We start from the raw sequence: 24,589 nt of genomic DNA, 5'->3' as shown, positions 1-24,589 counted from the left end.
AGTGAAACTTTTTGCTTGAAACAGTGCAGACAGTCTGCTCTCACCACTCTGTTCTGCTGAAACAAACTGAACCTTTTCCTCCCTTCTTTGGGGAACTTCCCAGCCCCCAAACCCCACTTTGGGAACCCCGGAACCAGACCCTCCTGTCTGATGCCCGTCTTTCTCCCTCTTAAGTGGGTGGTCCAGGGAGCTTTTAGGGGCGGGGTCCGCTATTTCAACCCTCCTACCCTCGTTCTTTCTTGAAACATGCTTTAATAGAGAAAGTATGCAATGCATACAGCTCTGCTACAACCCCCCACTATACTGCATCTGGGGTATTCGTGACTGGACGTCTGGGGGGATCACACACATTTCCGATTAGGAGGGAGGGAGAGAGAGAGAGAGAGAGAGAGAGAGAGCGAGGGAGCGAGAGAGAGATTACCCTTTCATTCCAGCCAATGAGACGGTCGATACACTAAGATTTTCATAGTTGTGCAGGAGCACAAAGTGGAGTGAGTGTGTGTGAACTTCCAGGTAAAACTGCAAACCAACTTAAGGTAAGTCGAACCGCCTCTGCTCCCTCTGTTATTTGGCGCTGGCTGCATGGGCAGGATTGCTCAGCCAGAACATGGAGCCTATAGCCTAAATGTATGTCCTGCTTTTGAAAGCAGAGGTTTTGCACCTGTGTTGCTTGCCTTTGTCCTTGGCAAAGTTTTTTTTCCTCCTTCTTCCTCCAGCTCTTTCTAGCACACGGTTCATCCACTTTGGCGAACCTGTTATCGGTCCAAAAACCCAAACACATTAGAGATCGATTGCGCAAGTGATGGAAGCAGGGGGATGTTGTTTGGTCAGAGTCGACTTTACGCTTTAAAACACTGCTGGCCTGTTGCTCGACTGTTGTTTTGGCGTTTGCATGTGCCAGTTACCAAACTCAAGTCGACTCTTTGGGCTCACGGCTTCGCTTCAGGAGCGCCTCGCGCACCTTGGTAAACGCTGTAAAAGAATGTGTTTTTATGGTTGCAATTGCCGCCCATATGCAAAAAGTACATTCAGTCCCGTACTTGACTGCCAAACGCGGACTAGTTGAGCGGACGGTCTGCTGCTGCAAGAGAAGTGCACGTCGCCTGTTGAGCTGTTTGGAAACGAGTTTTAAAAGCGACGAAACGACGTCGTGCGTCTCGTTTGGCTTTAAATCGTTTCAAGCGAGGACGTATTTCTCAAATTACTCCGACTTCCTGCTTCGGTGCGGCCGTTTTTGATAGGCTGTGTTGGCAATTAGAGCTTGGCACATTCCTCGCAGAGCTGCCCGTTGTGGTAAGCGACCACCTTGGGACATTACCAAAAGTCAGTTTTAAGTGGTTATTTATTGTTTGTTCCACCCATGGAAATAAATCCATCACGTTTACAAGTGATCAAAGTGGAATATACAATGTTTACAGTACCAGTGCTATTAATCAGGCCCGTGATGGGCTGCAACTAGAGCTGAAACAAGTCAGTCGACAAAATAATTCACCAATTGATTTTTTTAAAATTAATTTATTAATTTATTTTTTACAAAGACTTAACTGGCAATTGTTGTGAAAATCGATTTAACGTGCAAAGTAGTTTTGGTTTTTTTTTTAGTTTTCATGCAGAAATGCAAACGTTATAGCCACCTGAATGTTGGTTAGGCAGTTCAAGCGACACGAAGACGTCCTGAAGGGCTGCAGGAGCTGTGAAGGCCATTTCTCGCCATTTTATTGAGTAGACAGTTAATCAGCTGTAAAGGCCTATTTAGAGATTACAGATTTACTTTGTAAATCTACCTTTTTGACCAAACCAAATATATTCACCTAAACCTTACACATTACTATAAGAAATTAAATGACTCTTACATTATCCAAATAGCTGTAGCTTTATTTCCCAGTTTTGCACTACAGGCTCCAAACTGTAAATTTACTAGTAGTTTCAATTCTTTTTGTTAAGCTTTTGCATGTAGCGTCTTTCATTTCTTGCAAATCATTGTCTGAGTTGCACAAGTTTTACATTTAAAAATGTCGCATCACCACACGTACAACATGTAACGCCTAGCAGAGGGCAGATGGAAGTGGGGAGTGTAGTACAGTAGATGCAGATTTTGGATGGTAGATTGAGTTGTGAATATCTGTGCTACTTTTAGTCTCTGCACACCATTCTCATGTTTCCTTGCATTTGCCAGACCCCTGTCTGTGTTCCGATGAACCTGGTGCCAAGGCTTATGTATAAGCAGTTCCCACGCTTGCTCTTGGAAAAGAGTCCTGTGTGATCCTGAATTATCCTGTTAATGATGTCATTAAGCACTGATTGGAACTCATTGTGGTAATTGTGCAAAAAGAAAATTATTTGAAGTGGTATAATAGAGCTGATTATGCTAGATTTGTCAGAGACGATTGCTGCGCTGCATTCAAAACGAGTCATTTTTTCCACATTCCTCTGCTCGCATCTCCAGCTCCTGATACTCAACTCTGCTCCTCTTTAAGCCCTCGAGGCCGCTGCTCCAGGCTTTGATGCCCACACAGTTTGAAGCAGGTGGACAGACGCAGGCATGAGTAACAGTGGGACCAAAGAGCCATCTCCTCAGCCAAGCACTGCCCAGTCACCTCCTGAGCCTCAGCGTAGGGGCAGAGGTCGACCAAGGAAACAGCAGCAGGTAGGACTCCATTTATTAAGCATGTGAATGTGATGAGCTTTGCCTTACTGAGCTGATGGCGTGTTTACATCTACTAGATCCACATCTAATGTTTCTCCACAGGAGCCTGTTGGACCACCAACTCCAAAGCGGCCAAGAGGACGACCAAAAGGCAGCAAGAACAAAGGCCCCAGAACTGCACTGAAGGTTGAAACTGATCAGAGTATAATTTCATCACAGTTAATTTGTTTCAAATAACCAGATATTACATAATTGAAATGGGCATAATAAGAAAGCTGAAATAGATGCAGGTGCTTAGGGTTTAGTGACAGTCTCTGCACTTTTTAAAAAATAATTCAGACTTTGCAATCTTAGTGGGCTTAACTTTGCAATGTACCCGTGTTAGTGAGGGTTTTTTTTGTGTGTAATACAATTTAATTCAATTATACTTTTGTGGTTACAAAGCAGCCATCACAAGGGCAAATATGAGGTTGCAAAACAAAGACGGAAAGAAAGACGAGCTCAAGTTAAATCACCGCAGTTTTTATGCCTCATGCATTATTATTCTGACAAATAAAACATTGTCTTGTCAGGAACGATTACATTACATAAATGGTTGGAAGTATCAGAGTGGATGGACTTGCTTACACCACCTTGCTTACACCAGCTTTAAAGACTTATTTTACTGTAAAGATCAGCAATTTTCTGGCAATAGACTCATGAATGATTTGATTAGTCTTTTCCCATATAAACCAACCAGTATTCATCGTTTTGCTGCTTGTAAAATTAGACAGAAATTTGTGTGCATATAAAAAAATTGGGTTTCACTGTAGTTTAAAAGTAAAGAAAACTTGCTGTAGACGGTGTGACATCATCATCATCATCATTGATCCACATCTTGTAGTGGATCAACTATTTGGCTAATCATACAAAAATATGCTGAAAAATATAATTTGACATTTTTCTGTTTTGTCAGGAGACATCAGACTCACAAGATTTCTTTTTCATTCTTCATCACTAGCTCTGAGGGGGAAGTGTTATTGTCAGGCAACTGAGCTTGTTAAACTTGTTACAACATGGCAGAGAGAGGTATTTCATGTATAAGCCTGCAATTAGACATGGCAAATCACACAAATCCATCCTTTGTGTTTTCAACCTGAACATTTCTCAGAACAGATGGATTTTAAAGAAAAGAACGAATGTTAATTTAAACGTTCCTCTTTAATTGTTTAAAATCATTTTACTTGGTTGTGATAGGCCAAGTAAACTTTGCACATACTGATGCCTGCGAAAACTTTAATTTGGCATATTGTTCATCTATGCAGGCACTGAACATGCATACATCTCCTACCCCTTGCATTTTTTTTTTTTTTTTGCACTAAATTCTGAAGTTTTGTTTCAACTGTTGACTTTACCAACAGGAGTTGTACAGCCCCATCAAAGTATTCACCAAAATGTTTCTTTAATTAAGGAAATGGTGCCACTCCTGAGAGGGGTGTTTCCCCCCTTGACCTACAGGAAACTGTATCTAGCAAATAAATATGGCTGCTGGATTGAAGATTGAAAAACTACAATATCCTAAAGAAAACCACAGGATTTGTGTTTTCAACCGTTTTTCTCTTCCTCTGCAGAAAGTAGAGCCCATTGGAGAGAAGCGACCACGTGGGCGACCAAGGAAATGGGTATGAAGCAATCACTGACATTCATGGAGTTAATTGTAAATGCATGTCCAAAGCCTCCGAGGTGTCTGTGTATGCTGGAGCTGAGCAGTCCTTGAGGGCTCGTTTTCCTTCATGTTTAATTAATTCTGCTGCCTCTCTTTTCACAGCCCCAGAAAGTAGTGCTAGAAGTAACTGAAGAACAGCAGGTGAGGAAAACGAAATCTTTAAAGTGCAGTATGGTGGTCCGGTTTTGTTTTGATGTAGCACTTTGAGACGCACGTTCCCACAACTGAAACGCTGTTGTTGTTGTGAAAGGGCCGCTGTTTGAATAATGGAATTAGGGCCTGTGTTTAAGATACGCTTGAGACAACTTCACAAAATAAAGTAAACCACTTAACATTCACAGCCGCGTTCCCCACTATATCAAATTTATGGCTTAACAAACTTAGCTGTGGCTTTGCGGCGGAATCCTTAAAACATTTAAAATCATCAAATCATTGAAGTCTCTTGCAGTGTAATCTGTATTATTATAAGTCACTTTCAGAGTTTGACTGTGGTGTAATGTGAGCCCTGCTTCAGTTGGGCAGAAATCTCATTTTGTGTCATACATTTGCCTTTTGACTAATGTCAGTTACATTTATGTTGTGAGACCTGCAGTGCTGATTTGCATAGCTTATCTTATTTATTAAGTTCATCATCAAAGAAAAACTACATTCAAAAGTCCCTTGTACTTTTTAGTGAAGCTGCAACTAAAACAACACGCTATTATCTGGCCTGCAAACTCTACAGGGTGAGTAAAAAAACAACAAAACAAAAACATTAACAGTTGCACAAGTAGTGTATGCACTGTACATTTTCATAACCAGTCTACTCACAGGTATTGATAAATACCTAAAACGAAGAGCAAAATACAAATAAAAAATGTCTAACATTAAGTTTTAAAATATTGAATCTGCTTGAAACTAGTAGGTAAAGGTTTCTAGAAAGTTGCACCAACTAGTGATGAATATTTATATAATACAAATAAATATTTTCTACTAAATGTTATTTGCCCCCTTTAAGATATTTAATATAGTATACTCAGTAACTTACAAACTTAAGTCCCTAAAATGACATGGTGTTGACATGTCCTCCATGACGCTGCAAATACTGTTTTGTTTTGTTTTTTTTAAAGCTGCTTTTAGTCCTGGTAGGATTTACTGATAGCAATAAAAGTGAGATAGAGAGAGAGAGACATGATGGAAACACAGCCGCTAATCTACTAGGATCTGCAGGTTATATAAAATTAGGCTTAGTGATGTGCAGCCTGTTGACTTTAAACTGGTCGTGGCACAGAATCCCATCCTCTGGCTTTGTAATTTTAACAGTAAAGTCCTTTATGCTATATGTATACACTCAGCTGCCACTTTGTGGGCTACACTTAATGCATTAAGTGTCACCATAACGCTCATGGTCCATATTCTGAAAAGTGTCCAGTTAAACTGCCTGATAAATTTGCAGTACTGTTGATCTGTATTGCAGTACTGGTAAAGTAGCAAGTGACACCAGTGTCAAAATAAAGCGTTTCCTTATATTTTTCTGTATCTGTTCATAGAAGAACATCCCAAATAATTCCATTTTCTGAAAAGTGCCCCAAAATCTAACAATTGTAAAAGGGAAAGACTTTCAAGAAGCGAAACTGCCTTGTTTTTTGTGTTCTGAAGCACATTGTCTTTAATTAATCCTTTTTACTCCCCTGCACGTTGCGTATCTGCTTTTTTTAAATATATGGATTTCACTTTGCGCAATACTGTGTTTCAGTTCAGTACTCGTAGGATTTGTGTATGTTATAACCTTCTCAGGCCTTGGCACATTTTTACTAAAATGCAACTATAAAACCACTTAAAAACTCATTACCTTAGCACATTTGATAGCAAAGCTGTGAATGCACATGCTTCTTGCGCTTCATGTACACTGACTTCATGAGGATATGCCAAATTCTTGAAAATTCACAGATGCCGTTGCTAAATTCCCCAGATAAACCGCCAGAAACATCGTCTTGTGACACCAAGTGCTTCTCTGTAACTTTGGTTCGTTTAGCCAATTTTTTTTCTTCTTCTTCTTCTTCTTCTTCTTCTTTTTTTTTTTTTTGAATTTCAAATGAAGTTGCACAACAGTTCTCACCGAAGCGGGGCAGTTCTCTTGATGCCCCTCGTGTGTCTTATCGCATCCTCTCCACTAAGCAGTTTGTCAAAGGGGTTGAGATGCTTTAAGAACTGAAACCGTTGAGACAGACTCCATTTCTCAGACGCACACACATGAAGGGGAAGAATGAGTCAATATAGTGAGGGGAAACCTGCTCTAACTGTTCTCTTCCCCTGTCTTTTTGGTTTCCTGATGTAACCGTCATCTTCCTCACATTTCTGGGTCTGACAGCTGGAACCTGCTTCCTCGCACGCAATCGCTCCATGAGATTTTAACAGTCATTCTTGTATTCTCGTGCGTTTTCTAGTATTGATTCATGTGCTTGAGCATCATGAGTCAGTAGACCAAAAGAGATAACAACAAAGTGAAAAAGTCTTTTGGGTTTTTTTTTTTTGTTTGTTTTTTTTGGGTGTCCTGCTGTTCCAGGGCGCTTCAGAAGAGGCTGAGGAGGGTCCCTCGTCATCTCAGGCGGCAGCACAGGAGGAAGGGGAGTAGATAGGGCACCTCTCTACCTACCTCAAGGTTTGGCCTCAGATAAACAGGGGTTTAAATCTGACTCCTATCTGTGATGGGGATTCAGGAACACACAGACACACACACACACTCAAAAGTAATTGCAGTCAGTAATTTCTTCTCCTGATGTGATACCTTGGATTTGTTATCAATTTAAGAGTTTTGGATTTTTGGTGAGCAAACTGTGTTTTAACATTGGAGTATTTGATCTTTCAGTAAGGTTTATTGAATAGGAATAGTTCCACTTTTTGGGAAATGCACTTATTCTCTTTTACTGAGACATACCATTTTCACATATAAATATGCCGTTCATACCTGCAGCATCTCTAAAGCTCGCACACAAATATTGTCTCATTTCTGAAATCTAAAAATGTAAAAGCAGTTTTTGTGGTCGTTTTAGACGTGCCTGCTTCTCATGTGACTTTAAGCAGTAAAGGAAAAACAAAAAGGGTGCATTTTCCATAAAAATGTAACTATTCCTACAAGTATGCCAGCTTTCCCTTAGTGCCCCTTAGTGTGCATGGTTGAGTGTGAGCGCGTGTGTGCGGCGGTTGCATGGAGAGGGGACTGGGCTGCCGGCTGAAATGAGACTGGTTAAGAAAAACAAAGGAACCAAACTGAATTGTTTTTATTGAAACATGTTTCTAAATCAAATATCACAAACCCTCGTATGAAACATCGTTACAATATAGACATGGTGCGCTGAAGTCATTATGATGAAAGTTGTGTGAAAGGTTTAAACTGAAAATGAAATATCAAATTGTTTAAGGGGCGGGGCAGGGGCGCCTTACAAAAAAAAAAAAAAAAAAACCATTAGATTGGATCCAAAAAAGTGACATTCAGGGTTTTGTTTTTCTTCAATCCAGCAGCTGATTTGAGAGAAATTGTTTGAATATTTCATTTAGAAAAGAGAAACCCTTCACACATCATTTAGTCAACAAGGATGTTGACATGTCATTTATTTTTTTCACTCAGGATTTCACTATTAACAGTGCTTTTACACCATATTGAAACCTCAGGTACAAAACTATTCAGGAACATGTTGTCTACTCAGAAATAATTATGGTGCTGTGTTTGTTGTGCATTTCTGATCTGTATTTGACATTACCAGTATGCCTTGACACAAAGACCTCATTTAAACCTCAGTTACCTTCAGCTTCTTAATCTCTCATTCTACCTCAGTAACACAAAATGATCTCCTGCAAAGTAATCCTTCGCTCCCTCAACAGTGATATACACAATTACTGTACACACACACACGCGCGCTCGCAAACACACACAGGTTTTTGTGCAGATATACAGTACGATTACACACGAGGTTTTCAGGGCTGCAGGCCAACACGTGGAAGCAGATGTTACACTCCAGTCAAGGAGTACAAATAAAAGCATCAGTATAATTTTTTTTTAACTGTATTTGATATAAACTGAAGTGAGATTTTGTTTGTTTGCTCTCCTGGGAAATAAAATGCAGCCAATAGTTTACAACAACCTGATGAAATACTTGCTTTTTAGGGTGCAGTTCCTCATGAAATACTTGTTTTTGGTTTTTGGGGGTGGGGTGGGGGTTGTTATTCTTTTCTCATTTTTATTCTATCATGTATTTTCTGATTCTTACACTGTAAATTGTATGTGTGACACTCTTAATACATGGCAGCAAATAACCACAAAGTGCTGAAATACATAAGCGTTATGGCTAACTTCAGGCACCGGCCATACCAGACCGACTAAGGCTATAGCAACAAAACACCTCGTTGTACTGAAAGTATTGGGAGTGCGTTTTATGGTCTATCAATTAAACAAGTTTAACTCTATTTAGTTTCATAGAGAGGAAGTGCGTCGTATCTTGTTGCAAATTTTACAGTCTTCCTTTAAAGGATCGTTTCACTTACCTCTAAAAGCATGCAGCTACACAGCTACAGTATGTACACCTCAATGCAACAAAGTGCATGGGATTTATTTTGTGGTGCTTAATGAACATTTTCTGTTGAAGCTACTTTCTACTTAAGAAAATGTTGACAAAGTGGTTTAAGACTTGTCCACACTAACATACTGTGTTAACTCCCAGTCTGTAAGAACTCTATAAATAAAACTCAGTTCATCTCCATTGCATTCAGAAATCTTAAAAAACAAACGAAATGGGAGATTTTCAAATAGAAACAATTAATTCAGAACTAGCTGCATGCCACCAGAAAAAGTGAATGTAGTATTTTTCACCATGAATACAGTACTGTGCAAAAGCCACCATCATTTCTATATTTTGCATACAAGGAGCCAGACTTTCTTGTAATTTTTTTAGGTGGTCTTAAGCAATAGTTCTCCAGGTTTTCTGAGGGTCTTTCAAAGGTTTTCTTTGGATATTGGCTACTTTCTCACTCACTTTCAGTCCAGTCTTTGTAGCCAACCATTTATATAGAAATGTTTTTGTTTGTTAAACCACTAAACGCTGTGCTAGGAATCATTCACGCATTAAAAAAAGGCACCTAACTCAAGGGATGATGAGTGCACACATAACAGACAACTTGTCAAAGAACCAATTATAAGTTCTTTTGGTAGTTTTGGGCACTTAAAAAGAACAAAGACTTCTTTAGTTGAATTTACAAAATATAACAGTTTTTCAGGCAAATAGTAGTTTTGCTCCAACAAGGTGACTCCTAAAGATCTACTAGAAAGAAAATCCAGCAAAGCCCTGATACAGGACCTGAAGGGTATACCTGACCCTTCAGCTGATTTATCTACTGTTCAAGCCTCATCCGAAATGGTTTTCTGCCCTTCTTAAGGCAGAAATGAGGAGAAAAGGATGAGGTATGCTGAATTACACAAAAACTGGACCAAAAATCGAGGGCCATGGGGCTTATGGATTGATGAATACAAATTAGAAATTTTGGGTACAAATCACAGAAAGGAACACTATCAGTCGTGGATTGGCCTCCTCAGACCCCAGACCTCAACGTTATTGAAGTAGTATGGGCTCATCTTGAAAGAGAACAGAACAAAAGAAGAGCTTTGAATGTCCTTCAAGAAGCCCGGAGAACTATTCCTGAAGACTACTTAAAGAAATTACAAAAAGGCTGCCTAAGAGTGTTCAGGCTGTGTTAAAGAATAAATGTGGTCATACCAAATATTGAGTTTTTTTCCTTAGAAACTGTATTTCCATGTGTCTAAATGTTTCAATACGTTGCTGGACCTATTTCCCAATTTCCTAGAAAAATTTAAAGAAATGAGTGGCTCATGACTTTTGCACAGCACTCTATGTCTCTGGAACCAGACAGTAATGCAGGGAAATGAAATTTACAAAAAAATGTAATTGAACGTTAAAGGTATTTTATATATATATAATATATATATTATATATATTATATATGTTCGTAAATAGTAAATCTGGTTTCTATCATGAATCAACATAAGTAGCCACATAGATATATAGAATAATCTGGAGAGCTCAGGATGTCTTTTTCCCTCATGGAGATGTTTCTCATACAAATGACTGAATCCTTTATGTCTAAAACATCAGAGGTTAAGAAATTTCCTGCCTCCATGTAGTTTAAAAAATGTTTCTGAGAAGTCGTTTTGTGAACATTTATCCAAATTAGATATCACTTACAAGTTGCTAATTACTGCACATTACTTGAATATCACCATTATTTACTGTATATATGTTTCTTCCACGTAAAATGTACTTATATTATCACTGATATTTTGTATTTCAGTCATTTCATGTATTTCAGCATTGTTGACAAAATTGCAGCCAGATTAGATATTGATTCAGTGTTCATCTGCATTGACTTTAATTTTGTTTTTTGCTTTTTGGGTTGTTGTTTTTTTGGTTTTTTTTTGACTATGCTCCCTGGACTACCTCTGAAAACAAACACGCCTGGGTCATCTCTGGGGGAAACTCTTGGTTAAATATGTCTAATAGTTCCCATTAGACCTGCAGGTCATGTGGATCATGAAATTTTGAAGTAACTGTCAAACTAGTACTGTCGTAGTCCACATCACTCAATCTCACTACATTCATATGACCATAAGTGAATGGAAGTCAGCCTTAAAGGGTGCCTTTTAATTTAACTACAGCTGAGTCAATGTGTGTTATTTTACAAGAGCTGTCTAGATATTTACTCTCTAAATGGGGACAATGTTTTGTGATTTTACTGATAGTTATATAGTTACATACAGTACTTGATCCATTTTCAACTCTTGAAAAGTTTGAAGTGTAACTTGAGAAATCAACTTTTTATGCCTTACTCTTAACACCATTTTGTAGTTATGTTATGTGTTGATGTGTCCTCATCCACTTCCTTAATAGAACTCACAAACCTGTGATATATATTTTGTTTTGATTCTGTACCTTGTGATTTGTGTTACTCTACGTCTGCGCATCACTTATTAATAAAATATCACCTATCAACTCCTTTGTTCTAGATTTGTGCAACAAGAACATTTCGTTAGAAATCGGTTTAAATAACTTTAATGTACACACACGCAGAGAAACAATCCTTAAACGCTCACAAAAGAATAAACCGACTGGGGAGAAACACTTTACTTAAGGATGGAAACACATCCAGCTTTGAATCTTGTCAGGAATGTAGGACCAAAAAAAAATCACTAGAACACAGATATACACTTCTCTTTTATGAAACATAGACGTAGATACTGAAGCTCAGAAGAACTTCCCTGACAAGCTACCAAATATTTTAACAGCAATGACATGACATGATTTTTTTCCCTTAAAAAAAGTGCATCCCACTTCATTTGTGTGCCATATGATAACAGTGCAAGATCATACGTGATGCTTCCCGTTGCCCTTCTCCACCATACATGCAACCGCTGCCGTTCCACGCATGGTGACGATAACCTTCATCGGAGCTCCAGTTGCTCCGCCACACAGTCTGGTTTCCCTTTATAGAGGCCAGCAAACCTCGCAAACTGATTTTATCCAATGGAAGAGAGCTGTTAAGCGTTGAGAGCTTTGGCTACATCTGTGAAGACAAGACGACTGGGCCTTTGTGTTGTCCCTTGGGAGCTTGTAAGAGTCTGCAGGAAAGCGGTAGCAGGAAGCAGGAAAGCGAAAACCGTTACATTAAGATCATGTGATGACACAAGCTTTATAGTGTCATTAGTAATAAAAGAAAACAGGACAGAAGGAAACTATAACAATAACTAAATTATTCTTTTCCCAGTAATGTTTTACTACTTTTAGAACAATAAGAGCACCTACACAGACTTAGCATTTTAGTTTTAGACTGTGATTCATTACTGAAACTAGAAAATTTGCACCAGAGGCCACAGACCACAGATGATGTAAATCATAAAATCCAGAATTATGAAAATACCAGCATGTGTTATAAAACTGATTGATGCCATTGTCCTGGTTGTTTTACACAGCCAAAATAAAGTTTTGATAAAAAAAAATATTAAGGTTTGAAAGCCATTTTTAGGCTTTCAAATGTATTTAATGCACAACATCAACAAGGACACAGTGGGATAGATTTAGTCGACATCTGAAAACTCTGAAAATGTGTTTGCTTCATGTGGCCCCTGGGGTAGCTTATGTGTAAGTATTTAGCTGAAAGAGTGACAAGGAAAGGATGTGAAAGGTAATATGAATGTAGGTTCAAAGGAAAAAGCAGTATGATGTAGCGCTGTTTGTCCTCCATGTATATACTCTAATGCAGATTAGGTCAATGAATTAGAGGTTGTAGTTTTATTTGAGATACAGATACAAAGACAGCATGAAAGAATAATGGTAGTGAGAAAAGGGGGTTTTAGAGAAATGGTTGAAACGACATACAGGCCATACTTTACCATTTTTTGCCTTTTATAACTATGCCATTGTCAAAACTTAAAAGGAATTAAAGAAAATAAAGAATTATGACAGCGAAAACAACCTCATAAGAAAAACATACAAAAAATCTGCACTGAAATCTTCAGATTATACATAAAAATAAATACAAACTGTAAAAAAGAAAAACTGCTACTTGGAAAAACTGTCAGTCCTACCTTGGCGTTGGGCCCTGTGATGCTGCCTTCCCGACCGTGATCCAGTAGTTCCTGTTCCAGCAGGTCATCTTGTTCTTCAGCTGGATCGAAGTTGTACATGGGCATGAGCTGGTGTCTCAATTTCTCCAACCTGTGTGATGACAGGTTAAAGATGAGTAAGGGGGGGAAGGGGGGGGAAGACTTTGAAATGAACATATAATCATGTTGAACACATACTGAGCCAAGCTTGGTGCCCTCTGTGTAATCCTAGTGGTACTAATTTGAGCAAATGATTTGCTTTTTTCAGGAATGATTATGGACTAGATCTCAATGTAAGCTTAAACCCATGAAATACCTAATAAAGATATGTTTTAGTTGAGTTAATTGATTATTTTCGTTTTGTGAAGACTCAAAACAGATGGTAATCCAGCCTTGCTTGGTTGTGGCAACTTACCGCTTCCGTTTCCTGATATACAGCATCTGGAATGGAGAAGCAAAGATATGACGGAGAAAGTTAAATAACTTTTATGTTTTATACTGTGTGAAATGGTTTTGAAGAGACCATGTTTAAATGATTCCTTACTATTGCCACTGCTAAGCCAATGACTGTGATGATGCCAAAAGGTACGAGCAACATTCCCATGCCTGAGCTCTCAATCACGACTTCTGGCAACGCGGTGGCATTCAAATTGGTTTCATTTGTCGTTATAGTCACAGTCATTAACGTTCTTGAGGTGATATTGTCTCTGCCTCCAGGACTTGTCGAGAGGAAGGGGATCGTGGAGGTTGTGGGGGTTGTGGCAGTTGTTGAGAAAAAACTTGTAGTTGTCCTGGTTCCATTTGCAGCCATGGTCGAGTGTGGAGTGTGGATCTTCACTATTTGTGTAGATGCTGTTATACTGCTCAGCCTCTAGTGTGTGTCATGATCAGCAAAAGTGTCTTCGTGCTGGTCCGACGTCTCCTGAGGCATCGACGGTGCTTTGGCCATAAGATCTGTAAAATAAAACCTGACACATGAAGGAGAAGCTGATAACTATTTTGCTACAATGAATTTGTAGGTTTCATGTGATAAAATGAATTGAATGAACTATAACCATATATATGAAAATGCTTACATCCTATTTTCTTATTGCTTTTTGACTCATGATTTAGTTAAATCTTTTTTTTTTTTTTAAAAAAAGCAAAGAATTAAACATTTCACTTTTGGAACCTTCACCCTCATATTTACTCAAACCGTGGTGATTGTGCCAGTGGGTTGTGGTAGGTGTTTTGGGCAGGATGTGGGTCATAAACGCACAGAAGGAAATCGGTATGCAGGAAAAAAAAGCTTCATGAATTTCAGCGGAATGGTAAGCGTTCAAACTTCAATATGCACTGTGAGGAAATGTGTTGGCAGCGTATTCTAACATCAAAATCAACTTACATCCACCCACACACACACACACACACAGGTTCCATAAATATCCTCTGCATCCAAGACTTGGTACATGTGCCTTCCACACACGTACTATGCACATCCCATGAGAGTGCAAAGCAGTTTTTCCTTAAGATTTACATTATATGAGGAGTGCTAAAAGACGAACATGCTTTCCATTTTGTTATATGGTGACACAGAAAGGCATAGACATATGATCCATTCCTCCCTCCTCATCCTGTCTGCTTGTGCTCTTAATGAGGAACATGTGCATCTGAAGCCAACCAGTGAAAAACAAAGACTGGATTCAGTCATTGCTCTTGTCCAGTTAGCAATTCCTACACTCCACAAAGACGGAGCATGCAACATTTTACATGGTCTTTGTGAGGATGATTGTATGATTGTATTACCATGTGATACGGATGTGTGTTATTTTTAGTTAACGTGTAGTGGATCTCAGCTGTCCTGCACTAACAGCTGAAGCTAATAATCCTGCCACCAGGACCAGGTCTTACTCATGTGTCCTCTCAGATTAGAGATCCATACGTACCTTAACATACAACATGCATGCTCAGAGGTGACCTGCGGCAGACTAGGGGCAGCTAAAGACAGAGAATTTTCACTGTAAGAGGCAACATTTGCTCCAGTGTTTGCCCCTCCTCCTCCTCCTCTTCTGCTTCCCCCTTTAGCAATGCAGGTATTGGACAAGCTGTTTACATTGACAAAACAGCCATTTTCTCTGAAGATGGTTTCCACACGTCAAAGAAACCCTACCCTGGTAACCCCCAAGATCTTCCTTTCCAGTTCTTTGATAGCCTCCTAGGATCTACTCCCGTCGTCTTGCCCTTTCTTGTATTTCACACAGCAGAGGTTGCTCTGGGGATGCTGCAAACAGAGATCAGTGCGGCAAGCTCCCTCCCCCTTCACCCTGCAATTGGTCTAATGGCTTCAAGATGATGAATGTGGTTGGCTCCCTCAGCTGTCTGTTTGGCTTTGCAAGGATGAGAATGGGATTTAATGGGACTGCACACCAGATGCTGTCAGACTCGTGTGAATGACTGCATCCGGGTGGCAGGTCTGAGGAAATTAACCCTGTGATGTCTTCTGTCCGAACCTCAATGGCCCGAATTCCCCCAGGAACACATGAACAGAAGAAGAAACCAGCAAAGAATTCAGCATTAAAATTTTGTTTCACTGGTAAGGATTTGCACAGTTGCACAAAAATCACCACACAGATAAGTGACTGAACACATTTTATTTTCCATTTTTTTGTCAATTTTAAACAAATCTGTAGATTCTTCAAGTCATTTTGAACAAGTTTCCAGTAAACATTGCCACAAATTCTGAAAAAATAAAAATAAAATCATTATTATTTGTTTCCACCTTTTTGATATGTGACACTGTGGGTATAATAGTACAATTCTTATACATTACTACCCTGCATAACATATATTACAAAATTTGTTTGGAGATTTGAAGTTAAAACACTGGTTTAATAATACAATTAGGATGATTAGTAATTTCTGCCTATCTGCATTGTCTAAGCTTTTATGCCAAGACCTCTATTCCCAGTCACCTTCTCCAGCTCCTCTAAGGCAAGACCCAAGGCAAGCCATCTGAGAGACTTAATCTCTTCAGCAGGACCCAGATCTGTCTCAGGATCTCCTCTTAGTTGGATATGCCTAAAATACCTCACCGAGGAAGCACCCAAGAGGGACGACCCTAGTCAGATCCCAAAACTAAATAAGCTGGATCCTTTTAATTGTGGACTGTTAAGAGTTTCAAACCCTTCATGAATTACTGAGCTCCTAACTTAATGTCTAATAGACCCGGCAGCCACCCTTCAGAGGAAGCTCATTTGTAGATTTAGATAAAAATGTGTAAAAGCAATAATGACTTGATACACTAAACATTTTCTGATTGATTTGAACAAAATAAAATTAATCACAATCATCAAAATGATAAAATATAAAAGAGAATGCATATAACATGCCTTCATAATCAGTCTCCATCTGATATCTGCCTCCATCGATATTAAAATATTAAAGACAAATTCCAATTAACACTAAGTGAAACTACGATGGCGTATTAGGGCCACATTAAGAAAATTATAAATTATTGTCCAATTTGAGAAAGAAGATGAAATGTGAAGGTTAAAGTTGTTGTTTTTTTCAAGTCAAACACTGCCATGGCTGATATACCCTCTACAAAATACCTTGTGTATGATGAGTTAGTGAAACAACTTGATGAGCTGTCTTATTGTGTCTTGTGATGCAACATGACTGGATGAGAGTGTGTCCATCGTCACCCTTGCATCTGTCCATTTCCAGTAATTTTATTTTGCAAACCCGGCCAACTCATTCAAATTTGTGTGTTTTTTCCTTCTGACCAGAAGCAGCTTTCTGCACCATCTCTTCAATGGTGTTGTACTTCTCACACTGTGTGTACGTGCTAAAAATAATAATAATTTTTTACTAAAACGGATCCTGAAGTATGATTTCACTAGCTTGTCTACACAGGGCATTTTGTAGAGCGTATAGCAGCCGTGGCAGATGTTTGACTTGAAACGACAACTTTAATCTCCACATTTTGACTTTTTTCCTCCCTTTATGCTCAAAATGAACAATAATATTTTTATTCTTAATGTGACCCTAACACTCCCGTGTAGAAAACAGTCTGATTAGCATATCCAACTTACTGTGTTTTTCACAGAATATGTTATAGCTTGATTTGAATTAGGGAACTTTTGTGCTGTGTAACAAGAGTGGAGAAGTATGATGTCTTTGTTACAACTTTGTTGTGTTTTACTTACTTGAGCGTGTTCAGGCAACATATCTCTTACCCTCTTTATCAAATACTCTAAAAGCAGCTCTGAGTTCAGAATCCTGGTTCTTTGTTCTTTCGTGGTATAGAACCATGAGACCCAGAAAGCTTTCACAGTTAAATACTCTTTTTCCTGAAACATCACAAAAATAATACATTTTAATCTGCTCCATGTGTGATTTTTATGCATGTATATATATAAAAAATCAATACATTTACATGTATAGGGGCTACATATACCCTTTTCATTACACCGTACATAATAACTACAGCTAAAGAAGATCCTCTCCAAGCAATATATCTCCTTTAAAGGGATGTATTCTACAGATATATATCAAAATTGAGGGTATGTCTCAGCTTGCATTGGTTCAGACAGAAAACGGAGGAGGGAGGTGTAAAGAGAGCAGGGAAGACAATAGGAAATCGGAAACAGGAAAGGAAATTGCAATATTTCCTCCGTTCTTCAGATGAAATGACACACAACATAACTAACACAGTTTTGCTAAGTTAAAGTGACATGAAAACTATACTTCAGCAGAAGTTAAATCCCAGGAATGCAGTGTTTCAGAGCATCACAGGTCATATAATGGTTAATTCATTATATCATTCATTTCACAAATGCAAGAAACTTATAAATCACACTAGGAACAACTAAGGAACAATGAGCATTTCATTTCTACAAAAATTAATCATTTTTAAAAATATATATTTTTAATACAAATAAATGTATAATTTAATAGTTTAAATGTTGGACTCTCTCTCTCTCTCTCTCTCTCTCTGTGTGTGTGTGTGTGTGTGTGTGTGTGTGTGTGTGTGTGTGTGTGTGTGTGTGTGTGTGTGTATTTTCGGTTGCTTGGGAGATTCGGCAATGCAAATAATCATAAAACCACTAGACACTTCTCAGGTTACACACTGTAAAACAATGCCACCTAGTGATTTACAGAGAAACCTGCAGTAAGACTGCAGCATGCATTTTGGAATATTATTGTTCTCTGGGAAAGCTGCTTCATAAATCCTTAATCGAATAAGATGTGTATTAAAATTCTGGGCCCGAATAGGCACAAAGGATAATACCACAAATATCTTAAGATTAATTTATCAGATCAACAAACAACAAACATCAATTTCATATCAGCACTTTTAAGCCACATTATCGCTACAGCATTTTACTTGTCTGGTTTGGGCTGATTTTAAAGAGATAAAGCTTCCACTAATGCGCACATTAACGTGCAGTGGATGTAGAAAAAGACATTTTTTAAAGTATGTAAATAGAACCAGTTTACGTGCAACACAGTTTAACCCTCTGGTTTCTAACCTGGCCACTGGTGGCCACTTCACTTTTCGGTTTTCAACCATTTTTGTTCTGTTAATGCAAATGGAATGAAACTTTCCAAAGGTGTGTATTTTATTAAATTTTTTTAATTTTCAACATCAGCTCCTTAATAATGTCAATAATATTCACTATACACCACATTGTTCCTATTTTACTGAATGTGGCCACTTGTGGCCAATTGAAACCCATTATAACCACCTTTTTTGATTCCTTGTTACTGGCAGTACTATATTACTATATTTAGGTAAAATTGCTTTCATTCTAAACTCAACACATGAAAATTGTAGTTTTTAATGTTTTTCACCATATGACATCCTTGGCCCATTTTGTGCCAAGCAAGCAATTTCATGTAATATTCTTGGTTTCCACTAGGGGCGTTTGATGGGTTACCACACTCCAATGGACCAATATAATGAAACAATTTTGACATAGGTTTGGTCTTAAGGATCTGATAGTTTGTGTTTGTGCATGACATTGCAGCACAAACATGTATTTGCAAGATAGACTGGAATAAATAATGACGCATCAAACATTACATAGGCTGCAGTGAATTCCTGTGGATGCAGGATATTGAGCTTTGAGGTTCCCAGTCAAACTTAGCTTTGAAGCACATGTGAAAAGCACTTTTACTCTTGTATTTTTCATAAAAAGAGACCATACCCAAAATATTAACTCTAGAAACAAAAACAAAAACAAAAAAAAACCCCAATCACAGGACATTTTGCAGAGTTCAAACCTGCAGCTGCAGCGCAAACAACAACAAACACTGTTTGTAAACGTGTCCTGGAGTTTATGCAGGTGCAGACGTTGCTACTGCTGTAAGTAAACCTAACAGCTTCCAGACCATTTATTCTGGCAATATGGCAAGAAGGTGGGAGTGTCCCCCCCCCCCCCCCCAGAGGGACAAAGGGACCCCCTGATGATCCTCTAATCGCCTGAGCCAAGGTGTGAAACTGGGTGTGAACTCTGGCTGATTGGGAATCACACCCAGTTCAAAGCGTATAATATCTAAATTTGAATTATATTTTGGTTTTCATGACTAGGACTGGTGCTAATTTAAAAAATCAAGTCAATGAAAGTAGAAAAATGTTTTAATATATATGAATTTTATAGTATTTTGAAAACGTAAACATGGGTGGCCATTTTTGGCCACGAACAAAATGAGAGGGTTTTTTTGTTTTTCTGTCACAGCACAAAAAACCAAAGATACATAAAACTCATTGATACTTTTAATTATTGCTATGCATCTAACCTCCATCATGGTTAGAAAATAAATCAGTTTGCATGTATTATTTAGAAAAAAAATGGGGATTTTATGCTTTTATCCCTTTATCCCTTTATCCCTTTGTAAATCATTAAAATTATGTAATTTAACTGGTATTTAAAGGGTTAAAAGTCTGGATTTGAATTAAATTTTGGTCTTGATGAACAGCGCTGATACTAATCTAAAACATCAAGTCAATGAAAGTAGAAAAATGTTTTAATATATATGAATTTTATAGTATTTTGAAAACGTAAACATGGGTGGCCATTTTTGGCCACGAACAAAATTAGAGGGATTTTTTTTTGTTTTTCTGTCACTGCACAAAAAACCAAAGATACATAAAACTCATTGATACTTTTAATTATTGCTATGCATCTAACCTCCATCATGGTTAGAAAATAAATCAGTTTGCATGTATTATTTAGAAAAAAAATGGGGATTTTATGCTTTTATCCCTTTGTAAATCATTAAAATTATGTAATTTAACTGTGATTTAAAGGGTTAAAAGTCTGGATTTGAATGAAATTTTGGTCTTGATGAACAGCGCTGATACTAATCTAAAAAAATCATGTCAAAAAAAGTGGAAATTTTTCTTAATATATATGAATTTTATAGCATTTTGTAAATGTAAACAGGGGGTGGCCATTTTTGGAAGTTTTTATGTTTTTCTGTCACTGCACAAAAAAACAAAGATGCATAAAACTCATTGATACTTTTAATTATTGTTATACATCTAACCTCCACCATGGTTAGAAAGTAAATCAGATGGCATGTTTTATTTGGAAAAAAATTGGGGTTTTGTGATTTTTTTCCATTTATGAGTTCCTAGGATTATTTGATTTAACTGGTATTTAAAGGGTTAAAATTATGAATTTGAATGAAATTTTGGTCTTGATGAACAGCACTGGTACTAATCTAAAGAATCATGTCAAAAAAAGTGGAAATTTTTCTTAATATATATGAATTTTATAGCATTTTGTAAATGTAAACAGGGGGTGGCCATTTTTGGCCACAAACAAGCTGAGAGGAAGTTTTTATGTTTTTCTGTCACTGCACAAAAAAATAAAGATGTATAAAAGTCATTGATACTGTTAATTATTGCTATGCATCTAACCTCCATCATGGTTAGAAAGTAAATCAGATGGCATGTTTTATTTGGAAAAAAATTGGGGTTTTGTGATTTTTTTCCATTTATGAGTTCCTAGGATTATTTGATTTAACTGGTATTTAAAGGGTTAAAATTATGAATTTGAATGAAATTTTGGTCTTGATGAACAGCACTGGTACTAATCTAAAGAATCATGTCAAAAAAAGTGGAAATTTTTCTTAATATATATGAATTTTATAGCATTTTGTAAATGTAAACAGGGGGTGGCCATTTTTGGCCACAAACAAGCTGAGAGGAAGTTTTTATGTTTTTCTGTCACTGCACAAAAAAACAAAGATGTATAAAAGTCATTGATACTGTTAATTATTGCTATGCATCTAACCTCCATCATGGTTAGAAAGTAAATCAGATGGCATGTTTTATTTGGAAAAAAATTGGGGTTTTGTGATTTTTTCCATTTATGAGTTCCTAGGATTATGTGATCTAACTGGTATTTAAAGGGTTAAAATTATGAATTTGAATGAAATTTTGATTTCCATGAACAGCACTGGTACTAATCTAAAAAATCATGTCAAAAAAAGTGGGAATTTTTCTTAATATATATGAATTTTATAGCATTTTGTAAACGTAAACAAGGGGTGGCCATTTTTGGCCACGAACAAGCTGAGAGGAAGTTTTTATGTTTTTGCTCTCCCTGCACAAAAATAACAATGCATTATAATCAATGTTGATGTGGATCAATTACATGCCCCAGACTCTACTATTAATAATACAAGAAATTTCAGTAGCAATGCAATTATATAAAATTGCGAGATTTGAGGTTGTCTTCCAGCTAGTGCAGTGGACAAACAAACTGGTGTTTAAAGGGTTAAAAATGTAAAAAGTAATAATAATTTTATATTTATGAAAAGAACTGAAGTTACTTAAAAGCTTTATGCAAAAAAAAATGGCAAAAAAACATAAAAATAATAAAAATTACAGACCTAATCTGTAGGTGGCCACTTTTGGCCACGAACAAGCTGAAAGGGTAGTGATTTTTAACAAAGCCAGAGGGATAATAAAGCATAACAACTGCAACAACTTGATTAAAGCTCAATCAGTAGACAACAGAAGTACCTTAAAAAGTTCTATGTCCACTTGCTAGATAGATACAGTACATTGCAAAAGTCTTGAGCCATGCCATGCCTAGCATGTTTTGCTAGGAAAATGATGGATAGGTGCAGTGATTTATTGAAACATGTTCAAACATAATTTTAAATTTAGTATATAAGGCAAAAACGGTGTTTGTACACTTGAGAGTCAATATTTGGTATGACCAAATATTGACTCTCTTCCACACAGCCTGAACTCTCTTTGCCAGGTTTTCTTGTAATTTCTTTAAGAAGTCTTCAAGAAATGTTTTCCACGCTTCTTGGAGGACATTCAAAGCTCTTTTTTAGAACAAATTTTGCATTTTTGAGAAGAGCTGCTAGTAACAAAGTGCCCAAAGATACATTGTCTGTTACATGTAGACACTGGTTCACCTCTTGAGTTTGGTGCTTTTTTAATGCTTGAATGATTTGTATGTTGAGGTGAAATGGTTTAACAAACAAAAGAAAAATCCTATAAAAATGGTCAGGGGCAAGAACTGGGCTGAAAATGAGTGAAAAAGCAGCCAATGGCCAAAGAAAATATTTGCTATTCTTCAGTCTAAGATCCCTATAGAGAACATATGGAGAAATTATGGGTAGCTCAAGAACTCTGCAGAGTAAGACAGAGGGGTTTTTTTTCCCACAGCAAGGAATTTTGCAGGTATCTTCTTTGTCCACATCTTTGGCCATCTGGATGAGCTCGGTCTTGGTAGGATTGATTCCAATTAAACTCATCATCTTCTCTAGCTCTTGTGTCTTCACGTCTCCATTTCCTTCTTCATCAAACATCTCAAAAATTACATTGTATTTTTTGATCTGTACTTGTGATAATTTGCTGACCTGGAAGGAAATGAAAATGGGGAAACTGTTTAAGAAGCTGCAATTTTATGCTGCCAACAATATTTATTAGAGGATTGTTAATCATGTTCCTAAAACCTCTCATTTCAAGTTAGTCATTTTAGATATTATTCAAATTAATGACTATTAATAGTTAATTCTCAAGATAGCATACTCATCAATTTTTCAGGATTATATAGAAACGAATCAGTGCAAGTATACTGTGTGTACCGAAAACACTTAATGCACAATAAGAGGATGTCTTAGCCTCATCATTTCTAAATGTTTAATGCTCTTTCCCCAGAGTTTAGAAAAGCCTGCCAGAAGACCATTTATGGCACTTAGAGGATGGACTTGCTAATCACCCATGTGGAATAATTTGATACTGATCTCACCCATCAAATGCAACACAGCTACACTGGAAAATGACTAGTTTGTATAGCTGTAAATTCGTCAAATATCCGTATTTTTAGAGAAAGTAACAGCAACGCAGCAAAATATTGTAAACAATCAGATGCATTTTTGTGTGACCTCAGTGTCACATGACGACACAGTTATGGGAACTGCTATTAGCTTAGTGTGGCCCATTAGCAGGTGTTTGCACAGCCCCCCGGTGACTTTTATGAAAGCTGACATCCAAATAAGGAGGCACTCAACTGCAAGATGTTATTTTCAACATTACAATGGGAACATTAAGAATTTCACATTTGTTAGCTGAGTGAAAGAGCTGTGTATCACTGTGCACCTCATTCCTCTTGTGAGCTAATTCAGTGCAGAGTGCAGAATTTAAAAGGACACAACATGGAAATCAAAATCAAAAGTTATGTGAAGCTATTAGTATTTAATATGTAGATTAGGTAATAGGCAACGAGATAATAGTTACTTTTTTTTTTAAACATTACTACCAGCTGTCAGGTGAATTTCATGAGCTGAATTTACCAGGTTCCTGTCCTTCTAGTTAAGCAATTACACGACTAATAGATCATTGTGACATTTGCAAATAAATATAATATGACCGGGAGAATTCACATACATTGAATTATAACTTACACAGCAATGTGGGAATACTTTTCTTTCTGCATCTGCATGTTGAAATCAAATAACTGCTTTCATTCATGATCAAAATGCAATATTAAAATGATACTGACAAGCCATAATAAAGATGGTCATGATAATCCAAATGTTATGCCATTTGTTTTTATTCCACGGGGTAACTCAGAGGTATGGTACTAAAGAGATTCTATGTATTCTTCATTTTGCTGATGGCAAAGATTATAGTAGATAAATCCTGTCGTAAAATGTGAGTCTAACAAAAATAAAGAGGGAAAGGTCAACACAGTGGCTTTTGTCAAACACTATTTTCAATGTTACCGATTCCCATCTTGCCTTTATATTTTTATATATATATGTGGACCATCAGTACCAATAATCGATTCAAGGTTTTAAGGGTAGTGATGGATGATGAATGGATGATGCGAGAAGGAAATGAATGTAGGAAGACCAGGTCTTATGTCATCTGAGCCTACTTTGAGCTCCAGATGGTATCTTGAAAATGAAGAGAAGGGAGAGTAGTCTGATTGAAAGAGGAAGGATGGACAAGATGCAGCGAGGGCTTAGATAATGAGCGGATGTGGTGACGGGTATCAGGGCTGGACTGGGACAAAAAATCGGCCCGGGCATTTTGACTACAGACCGGCCCACCAAAAATGTGACGTCATTC

At 37.5% G+C, this 24,589-nt stretch overlaps 3 protein-coding genes across 12 annotated transcripts; 1 reads left to right on the top strand and 2 right to left on the bottom strand.

The window, feature by feature from the left end:
- The first annotated feature begins 220 nt into the window (after positions 1–220).
- LOC146518314 (uncharacterized) lies at positions 221–22,794 on the top strand. 9 transcript variants are annotated; one of them, XR_014874163.1, is made up of 7 exons: positions 227–536; positions 2,447–2,647; positions 2,750–2,833; positions 4,258–4,308; positions 4,455–4,493; positions 6,898–9,483; positions 22,780–22,794. XR_014874163.1 is itself a non-coding variant. In XM_085160160.1 (6 exons), exons 2-6 carry the CDS (start codon positions 2,543–2,545, stop codon positions 6,736–6,738), a joined length of 315 nt encoding a protein of 104 aa, XP_085016286.1. In that variant the 5' UTR covers positions 221–536; positions 2,447–2,542; the 3' UTR covers positions 6,739–6,805. The 9 variants fall into 9 exon arrangements, 8 of the variants coding, with proteins under 8 accessions (XP_085016286.1, XP_085016285.1, XP_085016280.1 ...); XM_085160160.1 differs by lacking the exons at positions 6,898–9,483; positions 22,780–22,794 and adding an exon at positions 6,703–6,805 and having other exon boundaries at positions 221–536; XM_085160154.1 differs by lacking the exon at positions 22,780–22,794 and having other exon boundaries at positions 2,478–2,647; positions 6,898–14,122.
- c5h3orf18 (chromosome 5 C3orf18 homolog) lies at positions 6,814–13,810 on the bottom strand. 2 transcript variants are annotated; one of them, XM_085160152.1, is made up of 5 exons: positions 13,544–13,810; positions 13,415–13,440; positions 12,982–13,111; positions 12,787–12,822; positions 11,940–12,015 (listed from the first exon to the last, which is right to left on the bottom strand). In XM_085160152.1, exons 1-4 carry the CDS (start codon positions 13,808–13,810, stop codon positions 12,817–12,819), a joined length of 429 nt encoding a protein of 142 aa, XP_085016278.1. In that variant the 3' UTR covers positions 11,940–12,015; positions 12,787–12,816. The 2 variants fall into 2 exon arrangements, with proteins under 2 accessions (XP_085016277.1, XP_085016278.1); XM_085160151.1 differs by lacking the exon at positions 12,787–12,822 and having other exon boundaries at positions 6,814–12,015.
- Positions 15,866–23,957, bottom strand: LOC146518313 (calmodulin-like protein 6). The gene is given in 3 exon segments (XM_085159335.1): positions 15,866–17,330; positions 22,677–22,909; positions 23,920–23,957. Coding segments are annotated over 3 exon segments (405 nt in total). The 3' UTR covers positions 15,866–17,196.
- Between the last annotated feature and the right edge of the window lie 632 nt (positions 23,958–24,589).

Source organism: Neolamprologus multifasciatus, chromosome 5 (genome assembly GCF_963576455.1).
Source record: "Neolamprologus multifasciatus chromosome 5, fNeoMul1.2, whole genome shotgun sequence".
Taxonomy (NCBI): Eukaryota; Metazoa; Chordata; class Actinopteri; order Cichliformes; family Cichlidae; genus Neolamprologus; species Neolamprologus multifasciatus.
Note: the sequence above shows the minus strand (reverse complement) of the source record. Positions and strands in the feature narration are given on the sequence as shown.